Source organism: Podarcis liolepis (assembly GCF_965112155.1).
Source record: "Podarcis liolepis genome assembly, chromosome: 2".
In the NCBI taxonomy this organism is placed as follows: Eukaryota; Metazoa; Chordata; class Lepidosauria; order Squamata; family Lacertidae; genus Podarcis; species Podarcis liolepis.
Genome location: NC_139555.1, coordinates 110155672 through 110178778, shown reverse-complemented (window position 1 = coordinate 110178778; position 23107 = coordinate 110155672). Strand labels below are relative to the sequence as shown.

The 23107-nt window shown below is 41.6% G+C and overlaps 1 protein-coding gene across 3 annotated transcripts; it reads left to right on the top strand.

The window, feature by feature from the left end:
- Positions 1 to 3981: 3981 nt before the first annotated feature.
- Positions 3982 to 19583, top strand: LOC310701921 (killer cell lectin-like receptor subfamily F member 1). 3 transcript variants are annotated; one of them, XM_083493459.1, is made up of 6 exons: positions 3982 to 4084; positions 13100 to 13198; positions 16259 to 16408; positions 17290 to 17444; positions 17833 to 17945; positions 19237 to 19583. In XM_083493459.1, exons 1-6 carry the CDS (start codon positions 3997 to 3999, stop codon positions 19358 to 19360), a joined length of 729 nt encoding a protein of 242 aa, XP_083349585.1. In that variant the 5' UTR covers positions 3982 to 3996; the 3' UTR covers positions 19361 to 19583. The 3 variants fall into 3 exon arrangements, with proteins under 3 accessions (XP_083349585.1, XP_083349587.1, XP_083349586.1); XM_083493460.1 differs by lacking the exon at positions 3982 to 4084 and adding an exon at positions 4539 to 5773; XM_083493461.1 differs by lacking the exon at positions 19237 to 19583 and having other exon boundaries at positions 17774 to 17891.
- Positions 19584 to 23107: the final 3524 nt, after the last annotated feature.

Sequence of the window (23107 nt, the reverse complement as noted above, 5' to 3'; positions counted from 1 at the left end):
CCCAAAAGATAACCTCAAGCTCCTTTCATGGAACTCGCTTCAAGGTTTGCTATTCTTTTATTATTTTTAGAGGAAGTGGTAGTAGCACATACAGTGACTGTGGGACCCACGCTTGGTCTCGTCTGCTCCATCTGCTGCAGCCTGTCTTCGCATGCACGGGAAGTCCCTAAAACACCAAGAGTTTGACACTCATAGGCTCCCCTCACCTGGTTTAGCCGGCCAGTCAAGGCTGCGCTGAAAGCTTCTCGGAACAGCAGGGGGAGAGCTGAACGCAGGGTGGGGACCAGTGCCGGGTTTAAACAAGCTATAGCTTAGGGCCCCTTTCGGGGCCAGCCCAAAAAATAAAGGGGGAAAACTGGATGTGCATTTCCAAATATAAGATAAAAAACGAATAAAATAAAACATACAGCAACTGTTTTGTATTGTGTAGGGACTATTAGGTCCATAAATTACCATATAGCATATATTCAACACAAAAAAAGCGACAATTCGTTGTTGACAAAGGACAGGTGGACATATAAAGGGCCCCACTACCTTCGGTAGCTTAGGGCCTCATCAAACCTAAATCCGGCCCTGGTGGGGGCCCAAAGGTGGACAAAACACCCCAGAGGTGGCACAATGTGCCCCCACCAGAGCTACCACCCCTCCCCTAATCACTAAAAACCGTACATTTATTACATCGACACACAAAACAGATTTTAAATTCTCATTGCAAAATGTTTTGTCTTCTGTATTTATCAGTTGCTCTGATAAAAATGATTCTGCTTTCAAGGTGGCATTTACAGACTTTTGCAGATGGAGTGCTCAGAAGACCTTCGTTCAGAAGACAGGTTTAACAGTGGTTAAGAAAGTGAAATACCTTGGGATTAATATGACAACTAAAAATGAGAACCTATTTAAAGACAATTATGAAAAATGCTGGATGGAAGTGAAAAAAAGACTTGGAAATTTGGTCAAATTTGAAGCTTTCACTGCTAGGCCGTATTGCTGCGATAAAAATGAATGTATTGCCTAGAATGCTATTTTTGTTTCAAACATTGCAAATTTTGGATAAGATGGATTGTTTCAAGAAGTGGCGGAGAGACATCTCTAGATTTGTCTGGCAGGGCAAGAAGCCTAGAATAAAATTCAAAATATTAACGGATGCAAAGGAAAGAGGCGGATTTGCCCTGCCAGACCTTAAACTTTATTATGAATCAGCAGCTTTTTGCTGGTTGAAAGAATGGCTGCTTCTTGAAAACACAGACATCTTGGATTTAGAAGGCTTTAATAATGTAGTCGGATAGCATGCATATTTATGGTATGATAAGGTCAAAGCACATAAAGCATTTTAAAACCATATTGTTAGGAAAGCATTGTTTAATGTTTGGATAAGATATAAGGATTTGTTTGAAAATAAAACCCCAAGGTGGCTGTCACCGATGGAAGCGAAGGCCCAGAAAAAGCTCAATATGGAGGCCAAATGGCCGAAATATTGGGAAATTTTGGAACAAGAGGGAGACAAATTGAAATTGCAGAGTTTCAAAAAATTAAAAAATAAAGTGCGAGATTGGCTTCATTATTATCAAATAATGGAGGCATATAATTTGGACAAAAAAATCGGATTCCAGGTGGAAAAATCAAAATTGGAAACAGAACTGTTAGATCCCAAAACTAAGATTTTGTCAAGGATGTATAACTTGCTGTTGAAATGGAATACTCAGGATGAAACTCTGAAATCTGCTATGATTAAATGGGCACAAGATGTTGGACATAATATTATGATGGCTGACTGGGAACATTTATGGACCACAGGCATGAAGTTTATGGCATGTAATGCTTTAAGAGAGAATATTATGAAAATGATATACAGGTGGTACATGACACCAGTCAAGCTTGCAAAAATTTATCACTTGCCTGATAATAAATGTTGGAAATGTAAGGAAACTGAAGGTACATTCTTTCACCTTTGGTGGACGTGCCCAAGGATTAAGGCTTTCTGGGAGATGATATATAATGAAACGAAAAAGGTATTTAAATATACCTTCCTGAAGAAACCAGAGGCCTTTCTCCTGGGCATAGCCGGCCAATTGGTGCCAAAGAAGGATAGAACTTTCTTTATGTATGCCACAACAGCAGCAAGAATACTTATAGCAAAGTACTGGAAGACACAAGACCTACCCACTCTGGAAGAATGGCAGATGAAGGTGATGGACTATATGGAATTGGCGGAAATGACTGGCAGAATCCGAGATCAGGGAGAAGAGTCGGTGGAAGAAGACTGGAAAAAGTTTAAAGACTATTTACAGAAATATTGCAAAATTAATGAATGCTAGAATGATGTTGGATAGAAATTAAGTGGTTTTTAGCTGTAATATTATAAGGGAATATGAAAAATGGATTATTAACAGATAAATATTTAATGTCACAACATTTTAAGATTAAAGACTAGGATAAACAAAGAGGGGAAGGATTTGCTGAACTAACAAACTGAATTGGAATACAAAAAAGGGAGGCGCGAGGAGGTCCGGGAAATCAGCAAATGAAAGATAAGTAACGGAAAGATTGAGTTGTTTTTAACTACTTTTATTTTGTATTTTTGTATTTTTTGTTTTTTTCTTTTGTAATATTTTGAAAATCTTAATAAATATCTTTTTTAAAAAAATAAATAAATTCTCATCGCAAAATGTTTTGTCTTCTGTATTTATCAGTTGCTCTGATAAAAATGATTCTGCTTTCAAGGTGGCATTTACAGACTTTTGCAGATGGAGTGCTCAGAAGACCTTCGTTCGCCAAAGCTACGCAAAAGTGGAGGCCGCGTAGTGTTCAGGTGCTCAGCATGTTTATATCCACAAATTCCCCCCTTTTGCTAACATTGTTGGATCTATTTGCATCACCATAGCAATTATTGATAAATCCAGCAAGCTATGTTTCTTAGAATTAAAGTGTTTTCCTCCATGTTTGCAGGGTAAAAAAATGGCAGTTTCTATATTGTGTATATATTGTGCATATTGTGTATATTGTGTGTATATATATATATATATTGCGTATATCAGTTGCAGTTTTACCCAGTGCTTTTTTCTGGGGGTACGCAGGGCTACGCATACCCCTAAACCTTTTGTGAATCTAAGTTTGGCCTAATTGAGGGGCAGTATTTCAATAAGAGTAGAAAAGTGAGAGTACCCCTAAACATTTTTTAAAAAGGAAAAAAAGCACTGGTTTTACCTGTGTACTGGATATGAGATCATGGGTTTTGGTTTTGTTCGTTCAGTGATATAAATTATACTGCAGGATGTCCAGGTTGAGCTGTCCTCTGGCAAAGCGCTAGAACAGGAGGCTTGTTTATCGCTTTAGCAAGCCATTCAGAGTTGCTAACAAGAGGTAGCTTTCTCTAATTGCCAGGTTCTAGTTAGGAGGCGCTGGATGGAAACTGCAACAGGATTTTCTGCGCCTGGAACACGGTGTGTGGATTAGGCTCCCTGCAACCCTGCATCTGTTGGCAAGAGCTGCTGTGCCATGTACATCCATTAGCTTAGTCTAGCCTGCCTCGCAGGCTGTTGCAATGTGCAAATATAAAAGGCAGGAGGAGAGGGGAGGAAAATAGACAACCTTGAGCTCCTGGGTGGAAGAGCAAGAAACAAATATATGGCCACCAACATGGATGGCTTAAGAAGAGGACTAGATGAATTCAGGAAGGATGAGGCTCTCAGTGGCTTCTAGCGTTGCTGCCAGTCGTGGCCAGTGTGCTTTTGAATACTGCTATATTGGCAGCCTGCATATGCATTTGAGATCTGGTACCCAAGAAAAGTGCTAGACCTTGCCTGCTATATACTGTGTTAGATTATTATCTATTATGGTCACTTTTTAAGGCCTTACCTGTGGTTTCACAGTTGAGACGCCGGAAAGGGTGCTTGCATTTCCTTTGCAACCCTGAGCCCCACATTCAAGAGAACTAGCCAGCATCCAGACAAGCTCATTCTTTTTCATAGGTCTCTTGAAATTTAACCATTTGGGGCCATGGAAGATGAAGACGGCTACATGGTGTTAAGTCCCCAGCCAAGTAATAAAAACTCTGCACGCTGCACAGAAGCTAAGAGGATGCAAGGTATGGGGGTTTTTTAATAGAAAAAAATCTTCGTTTCCACTTTTATATTATTATTAAACAATGCCCTTCTCTGGGGCACACAACCCTCTCTGAATTAGGTTTGAGCAACTTTTTGGGGTATCACTGCTAGTTCATATTTTGTTGGTTGTATTCAACTAAGTTTTTACTCAATGTAGATTCGTTGCAATTTATGCACCGCAAACCTAACCGTGTCTACTGAGGAGTAAGTTCTGCTGAATTCAATGGAATTTACTTTCCAGGTGAAAGTGGGCTTAGGAGGATAGCCTTGGTCATGTGCATTAATTTCAGTGGGTCTACTCAGAGTAACATCTAGTTGAATACCACTCTGCGTAAGTGAGTTTGATACTTTGCAAGCTGCTTAGCAGTAAATGCAGAGAGCAGGGAGCAGTTGGGCATAAGGTTCATTTTATTTCATACTTTGAATGACAGTGTTGTGCTAATCTTTTTTATTATTTATATTTGTGTTAAAATTCACAACATCAGTGGCATCAGTGGCAGCTAGGGAGAGGCTGACATTGCTTGTTATTTGATACTGGACATCTGGAAAGGGAACCAAAAGGGGAAACAAAATGATCTGGAGGGCCAGTAGAAAAAGAAGGCAAGGTCATGATTACAGGCACATAACATAAAGAAAATTTACAAAGTTCTCCTTCTCTCCTAATCTAAGAACTAGGGTTCATCCAATAAAGCTGGATGTTGGGAGATTCAGGACAGACAAAGGGACAGTGCAATTATAGAATCCCCTCCTGCAAAACTTGGATGGCTTTGAAAGGGTATTAAACAAAATCATGGAGGATAAGGCTGCCAGTGGCAACGAGCAGTAGCGTCTTTTTAATCGTGCTTTTCACTGTTAAAATTTGTATGGTTGTGTTTTTAGGTTTTCACTGGTGTTTGTAATTTATTTAAACGTGAGCCACTTTGAGGTACCTTGCAATGAGAGTACCTAAGAAATATAACAATGTTACAACAGTCGTGCGCTCTCTGTTGAGTGGTGGCAAGAGGCCATGGGGTTCCAGGCATTCACCTGGGGTCTGTGTTCCTTTGGAGAATTGATACACGGTGGAGACTGTTGTGGCTTTAAGAAATAATAAGGTCTAGAGCTGGCCGTGTCTTTGAGGCAGGAGAATCTGGCCAAAAGCAAGGTTAGTCTAGAGCAGTTGATATACTTCTGAATATAATGCACTGTCTGCTCTGCACACTTTCAGTGCAATTTTTGACAGGGTCAAGTTGTTGTTGTTGTTATCATCATCATCATCATCATCATCATTTATTAATCTTGAGGCCAGAGTGCTAGATACTTGTGGTATTGTTTTGTGATAAAATACTATTTCTAAAAGTTCAGGTTGAACCGGGCCAGCAGAAATGAATGCATGCTGGCAGTGTGATTTCTTAAAACAGCCCTGGGCCCACAAAGCCGGCTGAAGCCTCTTGCATTGCTACTTGTCTATCAGCTGCACAAATGCAACATTCATTGCAGTCCAACTGCAAACTAAAATAATGTCCCTTCCAGCACTCACCAGAGGAAGTTAGATGTGACACAAATTGCAATGCCCTAGAAGGGACCAAGATATCTGAGGGAACTTCTGGCCTGTTGTATCACTTCCCTGCCCTGCCCAGCAACTGTGCTCCTCATATGGGGCACTGCTGAAAGTATCATGCACTCCAGAGGTGTGCTTAGCATGGACTAGAAACCTGGCCTTTAGTGCTGCAGCTCCTGCTCTCTGGAATCAGATACCAGTCGACTGGACTTCCGGGACGCCGCGGCCACGGAAAAGGAGCGCGAGATAACCCCTCCGGGGGAGTCTCGAACAGCGTGGAGATTTAGAGGGGTCATGAAGGCTACGTGAACCCTGAAACCACAGGAGGGAATCCTGGGGGACAAGCACCCTGCGACGCTGTCTGTGCTCGCCTGTGTTGCCGGCGTTTTAACAAGGCTGGAGCTGCAGCGTAAAGGGGAGGCAACAACTCCATGCTGTGAAGCCTCAAGCTCCGAGGGAAAGCGGCGGACCTCCAACAGCAGTGGAGAAGCTGGGAAGGAGTTACAAAAACACTGTGGAAAAAGCAGTGGAGGTTAAAGAAAATATTGGAGAACATCAATTAGGGTAAGATTAATGGAATGTTTTGATAAGAACCCAGCGGAGAAGGAATAAGTTGGTGAAAAAGGAGGAGGAATCCATCTCTGGCGATAAGGTGATAAGAGAGTATAGCAAGACGCTGGGAGAGAGGAGGAAACAAAAAAGAAGAAAACAAACCGCCAAGTGAGTGTGGTGTGGTGGAAAGACCTCAGACACAAAGTATAAAGTCAGAGGCAAGGTAACAGTTACAGTGGAATTATTAAACGGCTTAGAGAGAGGGGAAAAAAGACTTTTCTGTTTCATCGGGAAGGAGAGCGCTACAGCCAGCACGGATTTTAGTGGAAGCTTCTCTGTTTCTAAATGGCAGGACTGGGGAGAATTGGGACTCAAACGGAGTAGGGGAGATAGGTGCCTTAGCTGCACTCTGTGTTTAAAGATAGGAACTGTGAGACTGTGTTTAAAGTGCCTAAACCTTGTTTAAAGGCTGTGAGACTGTGAAAAGACTGCCATACGGTGCAAGCTGAAAGGGGCCCACCTTCGTTAATTCAATTGGATACGCTCTTGATCTTCAGAGATGGCTGTGACTCTCTTGTCTCTCCTTGGGATTTAAAGAGACATACACTCCGGGAGACAAAGTTAAAGACTACGCCTTTGCAGGACCCTACCCATGAGAAGCATCTAAATCTGGAGACGTTTTGGTGGTTCAGGTGCTTCCTATATTTAATTATAAGGTTTTGAGGATTCAAACATCTGTCTTGACTTAGACTCAGTCAAAATCGTACTATTATTACGCTCTTGGTCTTCAGAGACGGCTGTGACTCTCTTGTCTCTTTTTGGGACTTAAAGAGACATACACCCCGGAATGCAAAGTTAAAGAATATGTCTTTGCAGAACCCCTACCCATGAGAATCCCCTGAATCGTGCTTTGGTGGTCCAGGTGCTTACCATATTTAATCATAAGACTTTGAGGACTCAAACACCTGTTTTGACTTAGGTCCAGTCAAAATAGTACTATTATTGTATTGTATTATTATTACCTGACCTTATATAAGAGTTAACTTTTGCACTGTATCAATCTAATTAATTTTGGACCCTCGCTGCAATTATCCGAGGGACGCTAGCCTGGTTACCTCTATACCTTACCCCTATAGTATATTAGGAAGACTTAAACTCAAATATACAAATGCCGAACGGCTCTAAGAAGGGGGTGGCAACACCAGCGGAAAGGAGGCCTTCAAGACAAGAAGAGGGGAAGGAGGCAAGAGAAATCAGAGACTACGATAGCTTGATGGCCGAAATAAGAAAGGAATTTAAAAATAATGAACAGTATATTGAGAGAAAATTGATAGAGGTTCAAGATACCCTAGATAAGAAACTGGGGGAAGTGGTGGGAGAATTGACAGGAAAGGTTAAGGATCTCTCGGTAAGAACTAAGGGTTTGGAGGATTCAGTGAAGAGGGTGCAAAAGGACGCGAAAGACAGTAAGAAAGAGATGGACAGGATTAGACTAGAAGTTAAAGAGATAGGAGCAACACAGGAAGAGTTGTTGGACAACATGGCTATGACACAGATGCGCCAGAATCAATCTAACTTAAAATTTAGAGGAATAGCAGAGGACTTAAATGAGAATATCCGAGCTAAAGTGGTGAAAGAGCTGGCAATATGGTTAGATAGAAAAGAAGAAGAGATAAACCATGGTCTGGTAAACATATTCCGAATAAGAATAAAATCGGCAAAAGCCAGAGGGAAAAAATTGCCAGGAGATGTAATAGCCATGTTTAATTCATTGGAGATAAGAAATGAAATTTTGAAACAGAATTATGTTAAAAGGTTATATATTGGAGGAAACCCAATTATTATTTATAAAGAGATTCCTTCGAGATTTCTTCGAAGGAGGGACCCATATAAAAAATTAACAAATCAATTGAAGAAAAATGGGATCCTGTACAGATGGGAGTTTCCGGAAGGCATTTCATTCTATTTCAAAGAAAAAAAGTTCAAACTGTCTACCATCTCAGAACTACAAAAATTCGCAAGGAGATATGAGAAGGATCTGGGGAAAATGATGGGAGAGGAGGAGGTGGGGAACCAGCAGGGGGAAGAAAATGGGGGGAGTGAAGAAGAAGAAAGAGAGGAGAGCTCAAAAGGAGAAGGAGAAGAACTAGAGAAAGGAGACAAAGAACAGTAGATTGCGCATAGGTTTGATAAGTTAACTTATATTACAGAACAGATGACGTTAAAAATACTAAACTGGAATGTGAATGGACTGAACAATAAAAACAAAAGGAACCAGATTACACATGTATTATTGAAAAAGAATTATGACTTAATATGCCTCCAAGAGACGCATATAATAAATAAGCATAAGAGACTATTATGTAATAAGAGACTGGGAGCAGACTTTGTGACATCAGATAGAGTGAAGAAAAGAGGGGTGGTACTATATATTAAGGAAAAATATGAGCCACAACTATTATATAAAGATGATCAAGGGAGAGTAATCATTGTTCAGATGGTGTTTCAGGGAGAAAAAATAATTGTTGTTGGAATATATGCTCCAAACGATAAAAAATCTGCTTTCTATTCTGAATTAAGAGATAAATTGATGGAATGGATGGATCAAAAAATGATTTTAATGGGTGACTTTAATGGGGTGGTGTCTCCAAATTTAGATAAGCTAACAAAAAAACAAGAAAAGAAGGAAGGTAAATTACCGCGATCTTTTTTTGACATGGTAAATAATCTGGGATTAATTGATGCATGGAGACTCAAAAACCCCACTACAAAACAATACACTTTTTTCTCAAACCCAAATCAGAGCTGGGGGCGAATAGATAGCATTTGGATCTCGAAGGAATTAACCCAGAATTTAATTAAATCAGAAATTCTCCCAAGAATTATATCTGACCATAATGCGGTTTACAGTGAGCTGAAAGGCAAGGATATTAAAACAACTAGATGGAGAATGAATGAATTTGTATTTAATGATCAGAAGATCGTAAATAAGGCAATAGAGACAATAGAAGATTACCTTAAATGGAATCTAAACGGGGAAACTGCTATAGAGACGGTGTGGGACGCAGGAAAGGCAGTTATGAGGGGCTTTTTAATACAGAAAAACAGCCAAGTAAGAAAAGAAAAAGAGTTAAAGAAGGAACAGATCCTAACACAGATTATGGAAAATGAAAAAAAATTAACCATCAACCCCAGTGAGGAGATCGCAAAACAGAATATAAAGATATTACAAGCTAAACTTTCTACAATAATTGATCAAGAGGTAGAATGGAAAATTAAAATGATGAACCAGAGGACATTTGAATCCGCAAACAAGATAGGCAAATATTTGGCGTGGCAAATAAGAGAAAGAAGAAAACAAAATACGATTAGTAAGATAAGGGAAGGAGAAAGGATTGTGGAAGAGCCAAAAGAAATAAGGAAGATATTTCAAAAATATTATAAGGACTTATATAAAAGAGGAAAGGAAACAAAACAAGAAATAGAGCAGTTTTTGCAAGAACATCATTTAAAACAAATCCCAAAAGAAGAAAAAGAGATATTAGACCAGGAAATTACCCAAGAAGAGATAAAGAAGGCGATTAAAAAGATGAAAAATGGGAAAGTGCCAGGCCCAGATGGGCTCTCAGCCAAATATTATAAAACACTAAGTAACCAAATATCCCCAGTGTTAGGTGAAGTGATGAATAATATATTAAAGGAAGGAAGGATCCCGAATACCTGGAAGGAAGCATATATTACTTTGATTCCCAAAAAAGAGGCAGATACTTTGGAAGTGAAAAACTATAGGCCAATTTCACTACTAAATAATGATTATAAGCTATTTGCAGATATAATGGCAGAAAGACTAAAAAAGGTTTTGAACAACAGAATACATAAAGATCAAACGGGCTTCCTCCCAGGGAGACAACTAAGGGACAATGTAAGGAACTTGATAGACATTATTGAATATTTGGATATGAGTATAGATAGACAAGCGGCCTTGGTATTCATAGATGCTGAGAAAGCGTTTGATAACATCTCGTGGGATTTCTTGAAGAAAAGTTTGGAAATGATGGGAATGGGAGAGAAATTTAGAAAAGGCATAGAAGCTATATATAAGGAACAGAAGGCAAAATTGGTAATAAACAACACCACAACAGAATATTTTAGTATATATAAAGGAACTAGACAAGGCTGCCCCCTGTCCCCTCTATTGTTTATAACAGTATTAGAAATACTAAACGAGAGACTGAGGGGGGCAACAGAAGTCACAGGAGTCAGGGTAGGAAAGAGGGAATACAAAATCAAGGCCTTCGCAGATGACATTGTACTAACCTTAGAAGACCCAAAAAACAGCGTAAAAGAAGCTTTACAAAAAATTGACGAATTTGGAGCCGTGGCAGGACTTAAGGTAAATAAAAACAAAACCAAAATGTTAGTTAAAAATTTAACAAAGGAAGAAGTGATAGATCTAGAAAGAAAGACCAAAATTGCGGTAGCTAAGAAAGTGAAATATCTTGGGATCTGGGTTACAGCTAAGAACATAAATTTATACAAGGATAATTACGATGCCACCTGGAGGAGTATAAAGAAAGACATGGAAATTTGGGGGAGGATGAAACTCTCCTTTTTGGGGAGGATAGCTGTTGTTAAAATGAACATTCTGCCTAGAATGTTATTTTTATTCCAAACCATCCCCATACTTAAAGGCCTAAAACAATGTAAAGAGTGGCAGAGAGCCTTGGCAAAGTATATTTGGCAGGGGAAAAGGCCACGGATAAAAATGAAAATTTTGATAGACAAAAAAGAAAGAGGGGGTTTTTCTCTCCCGGACCTAAGTTTATACTATGAAGCGGCTTGTATATATTGGGTAAAAGATTGGATAAAACTGGAGAATAGAGAGCTACTGGACCTGGAAGGCTTTAATAATTGGTACGGATGGCATTCGTACCTTTGGTATGGGAAAGTGAAAGTTCACAAGAGTTTCTTAGATCATATTTTTAGGGGACCATTATATCAAGCATGGGAAAGGAACAAAAACCTCCTCGAAAGAAAGACCCCATGGTGGATTTCACCAATAGAGGCCTTAACGATTAAGAAAATAAATATGGAGGAGATAAACGCCACCTATGAAGAAATGTTAAGAAAAACTGACCAAGGGCCCAAACTCAGACCTTATGAAGAAATAAAAAATTTATTCACTGGTTGGCTGCAATACCACCAGGTGAATGATTTGTTAAAAGAGGATAAGAGGAAGGCGGGTTTTGATGATAAAAAATCAAAATTTAGTATAGAAGTAATAGAAGGCAAAAATAAAACCCTGTCCAGAATTTATGATATATTACTAGAGTGGTACACAAAAGATGAGGAGGTGAAGGAGGCAATGATTAAATGGGCAATTGACTTTGGTTATAACATTGATTTTGAAAGGTGGATAGAAGTTTGGAATTGTAACATAAAGTTTACAGCATGTATGGCATTGAGAGAAAATATCTGGAAGATGCTATATAGATGGTACCACACCCCTGTGAAATTGGCCAAAATGTATAGATTAAAGGATAAGAGATGCTGGAAATGTGGCGAGGTGGAGGGTGACCTATATCATTTATGGTGGACATGTAAAAAGGTGAAAGGCTTTTGGGAATTAATTTATAATGAACTTAAAAAAATATTTAAGTATACCTTTCCCAAGAGGCCTGAAGCCTTCCTGTTGGGAATGATGGATAAAGAAATTAAAAAGGAAGATAGGACGATATTCCTCTACGCCACCACAGCAGCGAGAATTATGTTGGCACAATATTGGAAAGTGGAAACCATCCCCAACATAAAGGACTGGCAGATTAGAATGGTAAACTATGCTGAGCTTGACAAACTAACAGGTAAAATAAGAGATCAGGATGAACAGAAATTTCTGAAAAATTGGAGTAAATTTTGGAAATATATTGGAATAAATGCTTAAAGTGAATTGACGGGGTTAGAACAATACGACCAGCGAGTGAATTTAAGACTATAGATTGAAAATGAAATACGTAATGGAAGGAGATATTTGATACTTATCAGAAGGATGGAGGGAAGTTCAGATTGTGTGTCTTTCTTTTTTCGGATGTGTGGTTTTTCTTTTTTTTTCTTTTTTTTTCTTTGTAATTTTTTCTCTGTATTTTCATATATATCTGTTTTTTGTGTATAACTTCAATAAAAATGCATTTAAAAAAAAAAAAAAAAAAGGAATCAGATACCAGTCAAAATCAGATAGATGTGCTATGTGTGATAATGTTCAGTCACCTACTGAAGACTTTGTTTTGGAAGGTTTTAACCCAGTCCTTTATGGAAGATTACTTTTGTATCTGATGAAATTGTGTTGCACTGCAAGTTTTATTGTTTTTAGAACCTGTGTTTTGTGTTTGGCTTTATTTTTAATCACGGAGACTGCTTTGATGACTTTATACTGTGAAGCATTCTTTAAATTTGTTTATATAATAATAATAATAATAATAATAATAATAATAATAATAATAATAGCTGCTGTGGTCTACTTCTGGATACCAATTACTGGAGATTACAAGTGGAGAGAGTGGTATTGTGCTCATATGCTGCTTGCAAACTGCATAACAGGGTTTTTTGGTATGTTCTGAGGTCTCCTCCGTCTGTGCCAGTCAGACATTGCAAAACCTTAGTGCGTGGCAGCCCCTGCAGAGGGCCAATAAGGCATGTTTATAACAACAGCTTCTCTGTCCTGAATATAATGATTGTTTCTGATTCAGGACATACGGTTGTTTCCAGGATACTCATGCCAAAAATATGAAACGTGGCAATCTTAGTGCTGTGTTGAATATGTATTCGGGGGCGGGGGGGGGGGCGGGAATTAGCTGCCAAGGGTCAGAACTGTGGCTAAGTTTCCTCACTCCACATTGAATTCTTGCAGGCAATTCTAGGCTAATCGGTCGGTACAAAATCTCGCTGGGGATATTAGGGGCAACCTGTGTCATTCTGGGATCGGCCGTGATTGCGTTGATCGTGTTTGGTAAGTTCTTAGATGTCCATCTTCATTTTCCAACAAACAAACAAACCCAAAAACCCTTTATTTTAAAACCACATGGCATGTGTAGTGCACAGTTCCTTGGTCAAAACTCTGGGGGGAAAGGGATTCAGAGTGAGGGGAGGGGTAGACAACGAAGGGGATTTGTGTGCCCTCCCCCAGTAAATGTACAGGTAAGGTGGATCATCTTAAACTAGAGCACTTGGTATCTTTTCAGTTTAGAAACAGGTTGTCTGACTCTCAGGCCTGGCTTGCCCATGAAGCAAGGTGAGGCGTTGGCCTCAGGGTAACAGGCCTTCAGACAGCTGGAAGGGGCATATGCCCACCCAAATAATGGCTAGCTGTGCAGACCATGGGTAGGCAAACTAAGGCCCGGGGGCCGGATGTGGCCCAATCGCCTTCTCAATCTGGCCCGCGGACGGTCCGGGAATCAGTGTGTTTTTACATGAGTAGAATGTGTGCTTTTATTTAAAATGCATCTCTGGGTTATTTGTAGGGCATAGGAATTCGTTCACACACACACCCCAAAAATAGTCTGCCCCCCCCCCCCAAGGTCTGAGGGACAGTGGACTGAAAAAGTTTGCCAACCCCTGGTCTAGAGCTCGGTGTGAGGTGCCTCTGCCCAAAGCTGAAACGCAGTGCCTAATTCTCTCTCTCTTCCTGGTGACGTCTAGTAATGCAAAATATTACGGTAGGCTTGTTGTCGCATGCAAAGTGTTTTTCAGCCCAGGCAAGGGTCAACCAAGGAAGCAGGGAGGTGGGGCACTGTAACATTAGGTGACATCGTATTGCACATAGCAGAAGATGTTGAGAGAGAGAGAGAGAGAGAGAGAGAGAGAGAGAGAGAGAGAGAGGAAACTCAAGTTTGGGCAAAAGACACACGACTATCATAATGTTTCATTGCAGCCTTAAGAGTATGCATTTGCCCTGAGCAGTGGTGCAGTGGTGATTTGTGAAGTACATGTGCTGTTAATGGCAACCAACGTAGTCAAACCCCTTCTAAGACAAGACAACAAAGCTGCATTGTTGAATGTTGCAGGCATTACAGCTTCCTACTTAAGTCAGCTTTTTTCTGTTACAATCCCTCCCCCCCACCCAAAAAAATAAAAAGTTGAAGATAACATAGAGTTACGACCGTGAGGGTCATCTAGTTCACCTCTGTGAGGGGTTTTTTTTTGGGGGGGTAGTTCCCTTTCTCTCAGGGGGGGGGAGAAACATTCGTGAGTGTCTATTCTTTCATCCTTCAAATCATCTCTCTGGTGCTCTGCCTACACCTCATATTATTGGTTATTGTTGGAATTGGGGGTACGTGATTAAAAGCTCCCCCCATAAGCGAGAGGCTAGACCAGGGTTGTCTAAATTTTTTTCAAAGAGGGCCAAATTTGATGAAGTGAACCAAAGGGCTGACCAAAGTTGTTGACCTTTTTTAGGATTGAAGTTGGTTGAGCTATTTTTACGATTTTACCACCGGAAAAAAATGTACGTGCTTGGGCTAGAAGGACTTCCTCTTTGTTTTGTTTCCCTTCCTCTGGCAGGATAAGACCTTATTAATCAGACAGACCACTGAAAACTGAAGTGCAGATGATGTTGACCACCTAGCTGCTGCCAGAGCAAACTGCACTTTAGTGCTGGTTCTGAGTGTGTCTTAATGTATTTTTAACTATTGGTTTATTACTTTGCATTTTATAATGATGCTTTTAAAGCCGCCGTGAATCCCAGTTTGGAAGAAAGGTAGACTATATTAAATAAATAAGTAGGTATTTGGGGATGAGGGAGTGCAGTGTGACATGCATCTGCAACCCCATCATCTGGAGGTTTTCAAGGCTGGGAGGGTTAAATCATAGCTGTCAAGTGTCCCTTTTTTGAAGGGACAGTCCCTTATTCCAGCGCCATGTCCCGCTGCTGTCCCTTATTGATGGATGTCCCTTAAATGATGTCCCTTAAATTTCAAAGGAAGCAGCTCCTCTCCCTCCCTCCCTGCTGGCCAGGGAGGAGGGAGGCTCCAACTGTGTTGCTTGGCTGTGTTGCTCACCCAATAAGGAGTCTAAGAACGACTGGGGGGTGGAGCTTGCATGCCTTGTGTGTGGCTAGTTAATGCAAGCTGAGGAGTTTTTTGAATGCTGGACGCCATTTTGTTGCACGTGCCGCTGCAAACTTTGCAGTGCAAAGCCAGGCCGGGGAGCCATCTTAAGTTGAGGCTGCATAGGCCTTGTGGTGCATGTGATTCAGATTCTAGTCAGTTGAACCTCTGGTTACAAAGTTGGTTGGACAGTATTCTCAAAGCTACCCAGCATGAGTTTGACCAGACGACAGGAAGACTGGAGTGCCTGGAACAGGTGAGGCTGCAGGTCCCTTATTTTGGCTGCTGATCCCTTATTTTCAAGGCTGCTGGTCCCTTATTTTCAAATTTGTAAATTGACAGCTATGGGTTAAATAAAGATTTTTAAATAATTGTTCAGTTTGGCTCCCAGTCTTTGATGCTGGAAGGGAATACAGAGGTATAGCAGGTAAAAAGGGATGGCTTAACCCTTGCTGCTCCCATCATATTTAACTCGCAGCAGAGGTTTGCATCCAGAAAGGGGGAAATGGCCTGGAGAACAGTATTTTTTTTGGGGGGGGAGCAGCAGGAGGTGAGTTTTCCTGCAGTTTCTCCACTTCAGTGTCCCACCACCCAATTCATTTTAGGCCTCAGATGTTAGAAATCCAGTGATTGTTGTCTAAGGGCACTTCCTGACTGTCACTATTTTGGGGCGAGATTCAGTCACCTACTAGCAAGATTCTGTTTACGCAATTGTCATGGATTGAGCACTTTTATGCAAGAAACCCACTTCTCTAAAAGCCTGGATTTAATTTCATTGTATTAAATTTATATACCGCCCTTCATCTGAAGATATCCGGGTGGTTCACAAGATTTCTGGCAACAGGGAAAGAGATGGGGGCAGGGATGCATTTGAAATTGTGGGATAACACTTGCTTTGTGCTGCCTCACACTGCTATTTATTGTAAAACGGCTTTCTGGTATCATCTGCCCCTCTGCGGCTCAAGCTTTGGAGAGAGGCTTATGGAAAGGTGAAACTCGTGGAACAGCTGCCAATGCTACTGAGGATGAAGCAGGAACCTTGAAAAGCCCCACGAAAGCAGATAGAAGCCCCTGTTCTGAACTGATGGCCATTCACCTGTGTGAGCCGTTTACAGGTAAGCTCCCATCTCTTCCTCCTGCGATGCCTGAAACATTTGCCTATTATTGGTGAAAATGAGGTTCTTATGTAAGGACGGATCTGAAAATAGTGAGATATTTGAGTCCCACATCCTTTAGGACTTCTGAAACTAACCTGTGCACCCTGAATTGGGATTGGACACAAATAGAAGGCTGCTTCATGCGCCTTCTCACAGCCATCCCCACCAGCAATCTGGCTGCTGCATTCTGTAGTTTCCCAAACAGTTTTCAGGGCAGCTTCACATAGAGCACCTTGCAGCTACCAGAGCATGGAGTATTAGTTCAGTCTTCATTTGTGTGAACAATCATAATACAGTGGTACCTTGGTTCTCAAACGCCTTGGTACTCAAACAACTTGGAACCCAAACACTGCAAACCCAAAAGTAACTGTTCCAGTTTGCGAACCTTTCCTGGAAGCCGAACATGCTCCGTTTTGAGTGTTATGCTTCTGATTTGAGTGCCACGCTGAGATCTGTCTTTTTGTTTTTGCGGCTCTTTTTTGTTTTGTTTTTGTGACTGTGTGGAACCCAGTTCAGCTACTGATTGACTGATTGATTGTGCCACTGCAGTACATTTTTGCTTTGAATTGCTTTCATTTTATGGATCAATAGTCTCGTTAGATAGTAAAATTCATGTTAAATTGCCATTTTAGGGGTTGTTTTTAAAAGTCTGGAACAGATTAATCCATTTTGCATTACTTTCTATGGGGAAGCGCACCTTGGTTTTGGAACGCTTTGGTTTTGGAGCAGACTTCTGGAACGGATTTGAGAACCATGGTACCACTGTATGTAAAGAGCTGAAATGATGACTAGACTAAAATAACCAAATGCCTTTTCTTTCTCTTTTTTCCTCCTTATAGAAAGTGCCAGGTGTAAGCTCTGTCCAAACAACTGGGTTGCACGGGAGGGGAAGTGCTACTGGTTTTCTAAAGAGAAATGGCAATGGCTTGGGGGCTACAATGACTGTTCCAGGAAGAGATCTCAAATGCTCGTGGTCCGGGATTGGGCAGAAATGGTAGGAAAAACAACGTGACTCTGGATTTTGCAATTCAGATCTTCAGTCATGTGCTGTGTACAAAAATGCACGTACTGGAGTTATGAAGCATGCATTATGAACCATGCATAAAAATACATGCATTAATAAAAATTAAAAAATGCACTGTATTAGGGAAGCTTCCTTTGCAAAAAAAAATAATTAAAAAATGTATGCATTAGGCAAAGCTGCTTCTAAAATAGGTATATTAGAAGAAATTCACCACCCAAAACACTGGTGTGGAAATGTAGAGAACTGAGTTGAAGGTTAGAAAAAATTGAAACTGAAACTGAAGCATCCCTGCCCAACAGTTTTCGACAAAGAAACAAGAACACTAGCAGAATTACAATTTCCCTCGTGTTATTGACAGGAATTCATACAGGACTTCACTCAAGAGAAATATCCTGTCTGGATTGGACTTAATGTTACACATCTGCGCAACACCTGGACCTGGGTGGAAGGCTCAGCCTTAAATCAAGCCCTGTGAGTGTTTTCCTACATTTGTACAAACACCACCTTTCCTGTACAGTAATAGCTTTCTCTGAATTGCAGATGCCTCATTTCCATATTAGTGCCTTTGTCTTCTCTACATTGTTAGCTTGGAACTAGTATTTTTCCTTTCCAAGTTTTATGTCCCTCCTATAATAAGTAACTTTATTATTTTCTCCTCTACAGATCTGTGTGTGTGTGTGTGAGAGAGAGAGAGAGAGAGAGAGAGAAAGAGAGAGAAAGAGAGAGAGAGCGCAACAAGTAATGCCTACTCTAACCAAATTCACAAACCGCACTCCACACACCAAATTTCAATAGCTTCAAACTTGGTGTTTATTGTGGAATTGCCATGTTTTATTTGCTCTCCTTTTATGGGACACCCACAGTATTTCCCTTGCAGTTCTTCCACCTTTTCTCAGATTAACTTTTTCCTAAAGAAAAGTAGCTCACGCTTCACAAGTTTCTTTAACACCACCCTACTATGGTAGGGGGAGGAATGTGGACATGGACTGTGAGATATTGGGAACATGAGCCTATCGCAGCTCAGCACGTTGTCACACTACAAGCACAGTACAAGGCCCTCAAATTGCGGGCCAGGCCTCCCTCACGAGGTACATTCAGACAGTCAGGCTTGAGCAAGTGAGACTTCTTCCATTGTGATTTTGCTCTAAAATTACTATGGCCACTCTTCTGTCATCTTAGTCCCTCAGTTAGGAGATTAGATGTTTGTGGGGTTAAAATTTGCAAACTGGGAAGTTCAGGTTAGCTTTCACAGTATTACTGTTATCCATGGCTATAGCTAATCTGAACTTCCCAATTTGGAGATTATATGTCTTGGAGAAACAGGATTAAATAAATGATTGGAGGATAGACTGCAGGCAGTGATTAGTTGTGACCACTAATTCAGACTGCTGTGTTTTAGATGCAATAATCCCTCAGAATATCAGATTTGGGGAGCAGGAGAAGGAAAATCCTCAGGAGCTTCTCAGAGACACTAGGCTGGATGGACTAGATCAGGGGAACCTTCCTTGGTCCAGCGGGCCAGATTCTTCTCTTATCACCTTGTGGTCCAACTTCCATAGGTGGACAGGACAATGTACCTGTCAACCATCTGACATAATGGCATCAGTTGATGAACACCTGCTGGAGTCTGTTGGCAGTTCTTCTCAAGTTCCAGACAAATGGCTGGTCCCTGCTGCTGGACAAGATATACCTTTGGTCTAATCCTGCATGGCCCTTCATGCATTGTAAAATTACTGACTAGAGGTTTTCTCTTTTTCCACAGGTTCCCACTGCCTCTTCCAGGAACTGGAGCTGGTTGTGGAGTTGTGAAATCCGGTCAAGTTCGCTCTGAAATGTGCACCGCTGAATTTAGGTGGATTTGTGAAAAAGAAGCCATTTTGTTCTAACCTGTGAAAGCCAGCCACCAACCTTCATATGCTAGTATGATAGACTCTTTTTATTTCCCTGAACCACAAAGGCTGCATGAGGAAGAGCTGCTATCCCAAGTAATCATCATCATCCCCTCTAATAAAATTAGGTGGTAGCTTCTGAACGCTCAGGGGACTTCTTAGATATGCAGACATATATATAACTTTGTAAACTGAATGTCCAAGTATTTTTATTTTTTAATTCCTGAAACAACCTCCTGAACTCCGTGACCCCCTTCAGCCCAAGCCCCTTATCTCTGTCACACTCTGCTATCTTGCAGTGTTCATTTGTTTTTCTAGTGCAGCACTGGATTTGGCGAGTACGCACTTGAGGACTGCCTTCTGCACTGAAGCCGTGCTGGAAATGGGCAGGGCAGGGCAGAGTGGGATAGAGGCGTCCTACTGTATGCCATGATGTGGTCTGGAGAATTTCCCGTGTTGTATCTTCACTGGTTTCAAAGTTTTTGCATATTAGTAAAATGTAAGTAAAAGACAGTCATACCTCGAAAGTCGAGCGCCTTGCAATTCAAACTTTTGGCTCCCAAATGCCACAAACCCAGAAGTGAGTGTTGTGGTTTGCGAATGTTCTTTTGGAACCTGAATGTCCAACATGGATTCTGTGGCTTCCAATTGGCTGCAGGAGGTTCCTGCAGCCAATCGGAGGCTGAGCCTTGGTTTCCAAACGTTTTGGAAGTCGAACGGATTTCTGGAACGGATTCTGTTTGACTTCCAAGGTACGACTGTAAACATGCTAAATTAGCTCACTGTCTAGGGCATCAGAACAATTTTCTATGTACATTATCCTATGTACATTATCCTTTTCTATGTACATTATCCTGTGCAAATTTGCATAGAAGTAGATAAGTAGGTACCGCTGTGGCAGGAAGGTTAACAGCTTTTCCGTGCACTCTGGTTTCCATCACGGTCTTCCATTGCACTAGAAGCAGTTTAGTCAGGCTGGCCACATGGCCCAGAAAGCCAAGCCCAGGGCTAACAGTCATATATATTATATACTGTGTATCTATCTATCTATTTGCATAACATCATTCAATAAATAAACAAAAGAACTTTAACACTAGAGTTTGACATGTTGGAAAAGAAAACGCACAAGCACCTTGAATTCATCCTCTTAGCAATGCCCACCAGGGGCTGCTTAGCCAGGGAGACGTCTCAGTAATGTAACCAAAACATTTTTCTGAGGAAGTGGCTATTGTATTATACCTCTCTAACTGGCCACATAAGAGAAGAAGGTTCCACAGGGGTACCTGCAAACCTGTTCCACCTGCTTTTGCCCCTCTTTACCTTAAGTTTTTGCTTGTCAGCTAAGGTAAGAGACCAAACTTTGCACCCCTGTCCCTGCAATGGGAACTGCATGGATGGCAATGCATACAATGAGGAGCTCTTTCTAGCCAGGCAGCGGTTGTCAGATACAAGATTAAGTCTCTGCGGAACAAGCCGTCTGGTTAACAACGGTTGCAACCTCCTGTGTCTGCACCACAGAACAAGATCACGTGTAAAACATTGTGCCAATCACATTCTTCCCATCGTAGCATACTCACTGGGTTGGATTCACATGACATAACTTCACTGGGGTAATACTCCAATGGTATCCCATTTTAACAATCCTTTCTCTCTCTCTCTCTCTCTCTCTCTCTCTTGTCTCACTGTTTCATCCTAGATCACCTTACAATACTGCTCAGAAATTTACCAGCGGTTCAGAGATTTGGGATAAAAGGGCTTAATGCAGAATTGTTACGACATCCTTCAATTTGGGGCAATCACGGTTGCAGCAGCGTTTGAAAGTCAGATCCCTGCATATAGACCCTTCTTTTTAGAGCTTTGCAAGAAGTCTGCATCTTGATTATTTGCAGCCAATTATGTCACGTTTTCCTCTAGCTTAGTTACATGAGCGCCATCTAGGGGCCAACCAGCCACAAGCAGGTCATTTGTCCAATAAAGCAAATTTGCTTCCCATCCTCTGTACTGCTGCGCTTTGCAGGGACATACAAAGTGGGGTGCGGGCCGCCTCGGGTGCCACCCTGGGGGGGGGTGACAAAATGGCCCGCTGCCTCCCCCCCAGCTTTAGGACGGTTGTCCGTATGGGCGCCACATGTGCACAGTCGTGCGGGCGCTGCTGGGTGGTTTGCCCCGCCCCTATAGGTGGTATGCCCCGCCCCTCAGCGCCTTGCAACAGGTGCCGGAGAGGCTTTCTCCACTACTGGTGCTTTGCCTAAAATCTCAGAACGTTGGTGGAATAAGTACAACAACGTTGCTCTCAAAAATGGATTTGGGACCTTTTTAAGTTTGTTATTGTTTAGTCGTTTAGTCGTGTCCGACTCTTCGTGACCCCATGGACGCCAAGCACTCCTGTCTTCCACTTCCTCCCACAGTTTGGTCAAACTCATGCTGGTAGCTTCGAGAACACTGTCCAACCATCTTGTCCTCTGTCGTCCCCTTCTCCTTGTGCCTTTTTAAGTTTAGTTAAGGATAATTTATTCAGGGATGGGATCACCCATATATGATGTGACCCAGTGGCCTAATGGGTAAGGCATCAACCTCAGGAGCTAGAGACTCTGGGTTCGAGTCCCATCTGGGTCGTTCCTTGTTCTTGTTTGGAAGGGAGCAGGTGGCACTGTAGTCTAAACCACTGAGCCTCTTTGGCTTGCCGATCGAAAGGTTGGCCGTTTGAGTCTACACAATACTTTACAGCCTTTGGACAGAGGAGAAGAGACCCAGAGAGCATGGTGTTTGACGTAGGCATGTCTAACAAAGGGACTTGGGGTTGAATAAATGTGCTGGTTTGAATGTTCTTGTCTGTGCAAGCGTATTAGAGGCGCTTGGACAACCCAGTCAGATGGGGAAGATATAATTGGTTGGCATCCATTTGTCTTGGGAGACAATGGAGGACTGTACCTTTGGAGGTGAGGTCAAGCTGTTGGAAGGTTGTAGCGCCTGCTTGTGGCTGTAGAGACTGATGTGGGAGAGACATGTTTTGTTGCATCTGGGGCAGGTGAAGATGTCCAATTGTGCTGCTGCAGATGCACCAGGGCGTTTCTTCTCTCTGCGCTCCTCCTCTGGTCACTGCTGTAGATGTACGACTTGACTGTGTCTCTGGGCACTGTGGTCGTCTGCAAGGGTTTATGTTGCCAGCCTTCATATCATGTTTGCATACATCTTTGGTATGCCAATTGGCCTTAAGCTGCCTGGGCAGGGCATCAGTGACATATTATTATTATTATTATTCTCCTCTCCCTGTGCTGTTCTGGGGTTATCCCACCCACCCCCAGGTAATTTGAGGGGCATGGGGGAAGGAGACCCCTTGCAAAGGGATGCCATTGACAGGGTTCTGCAGACAGGGTTTGTGAGGTGAATCCCAGAGTTTTAAATAACTCCTGCCTGGTGCTTTGTGGGCTGCAAGTGTCATGTAATTCTACTCAATATTGATCCAGAGCAGAACTCCAATGTATAGTTAGCAGAGTAAAAACTTTAACACACTGCAGGAGTCCCAAAAAACAGACCAGAGACAAATATATTTCATCCAGCAGAGCTTTACTGCTACTGAAGGCAAATGAGCCTAATGGTCACAAATCCAATACATTCAGGATTGGCCCTGTCCATAAGAAATCCAGTTGCAGCAGACTTAACTTAAACTTACGATAACTTACAATAAGTTAAGTCTAAACCTTAAGACTAAGCATACTATGTCTTCTTCTTTGGTGATCACTC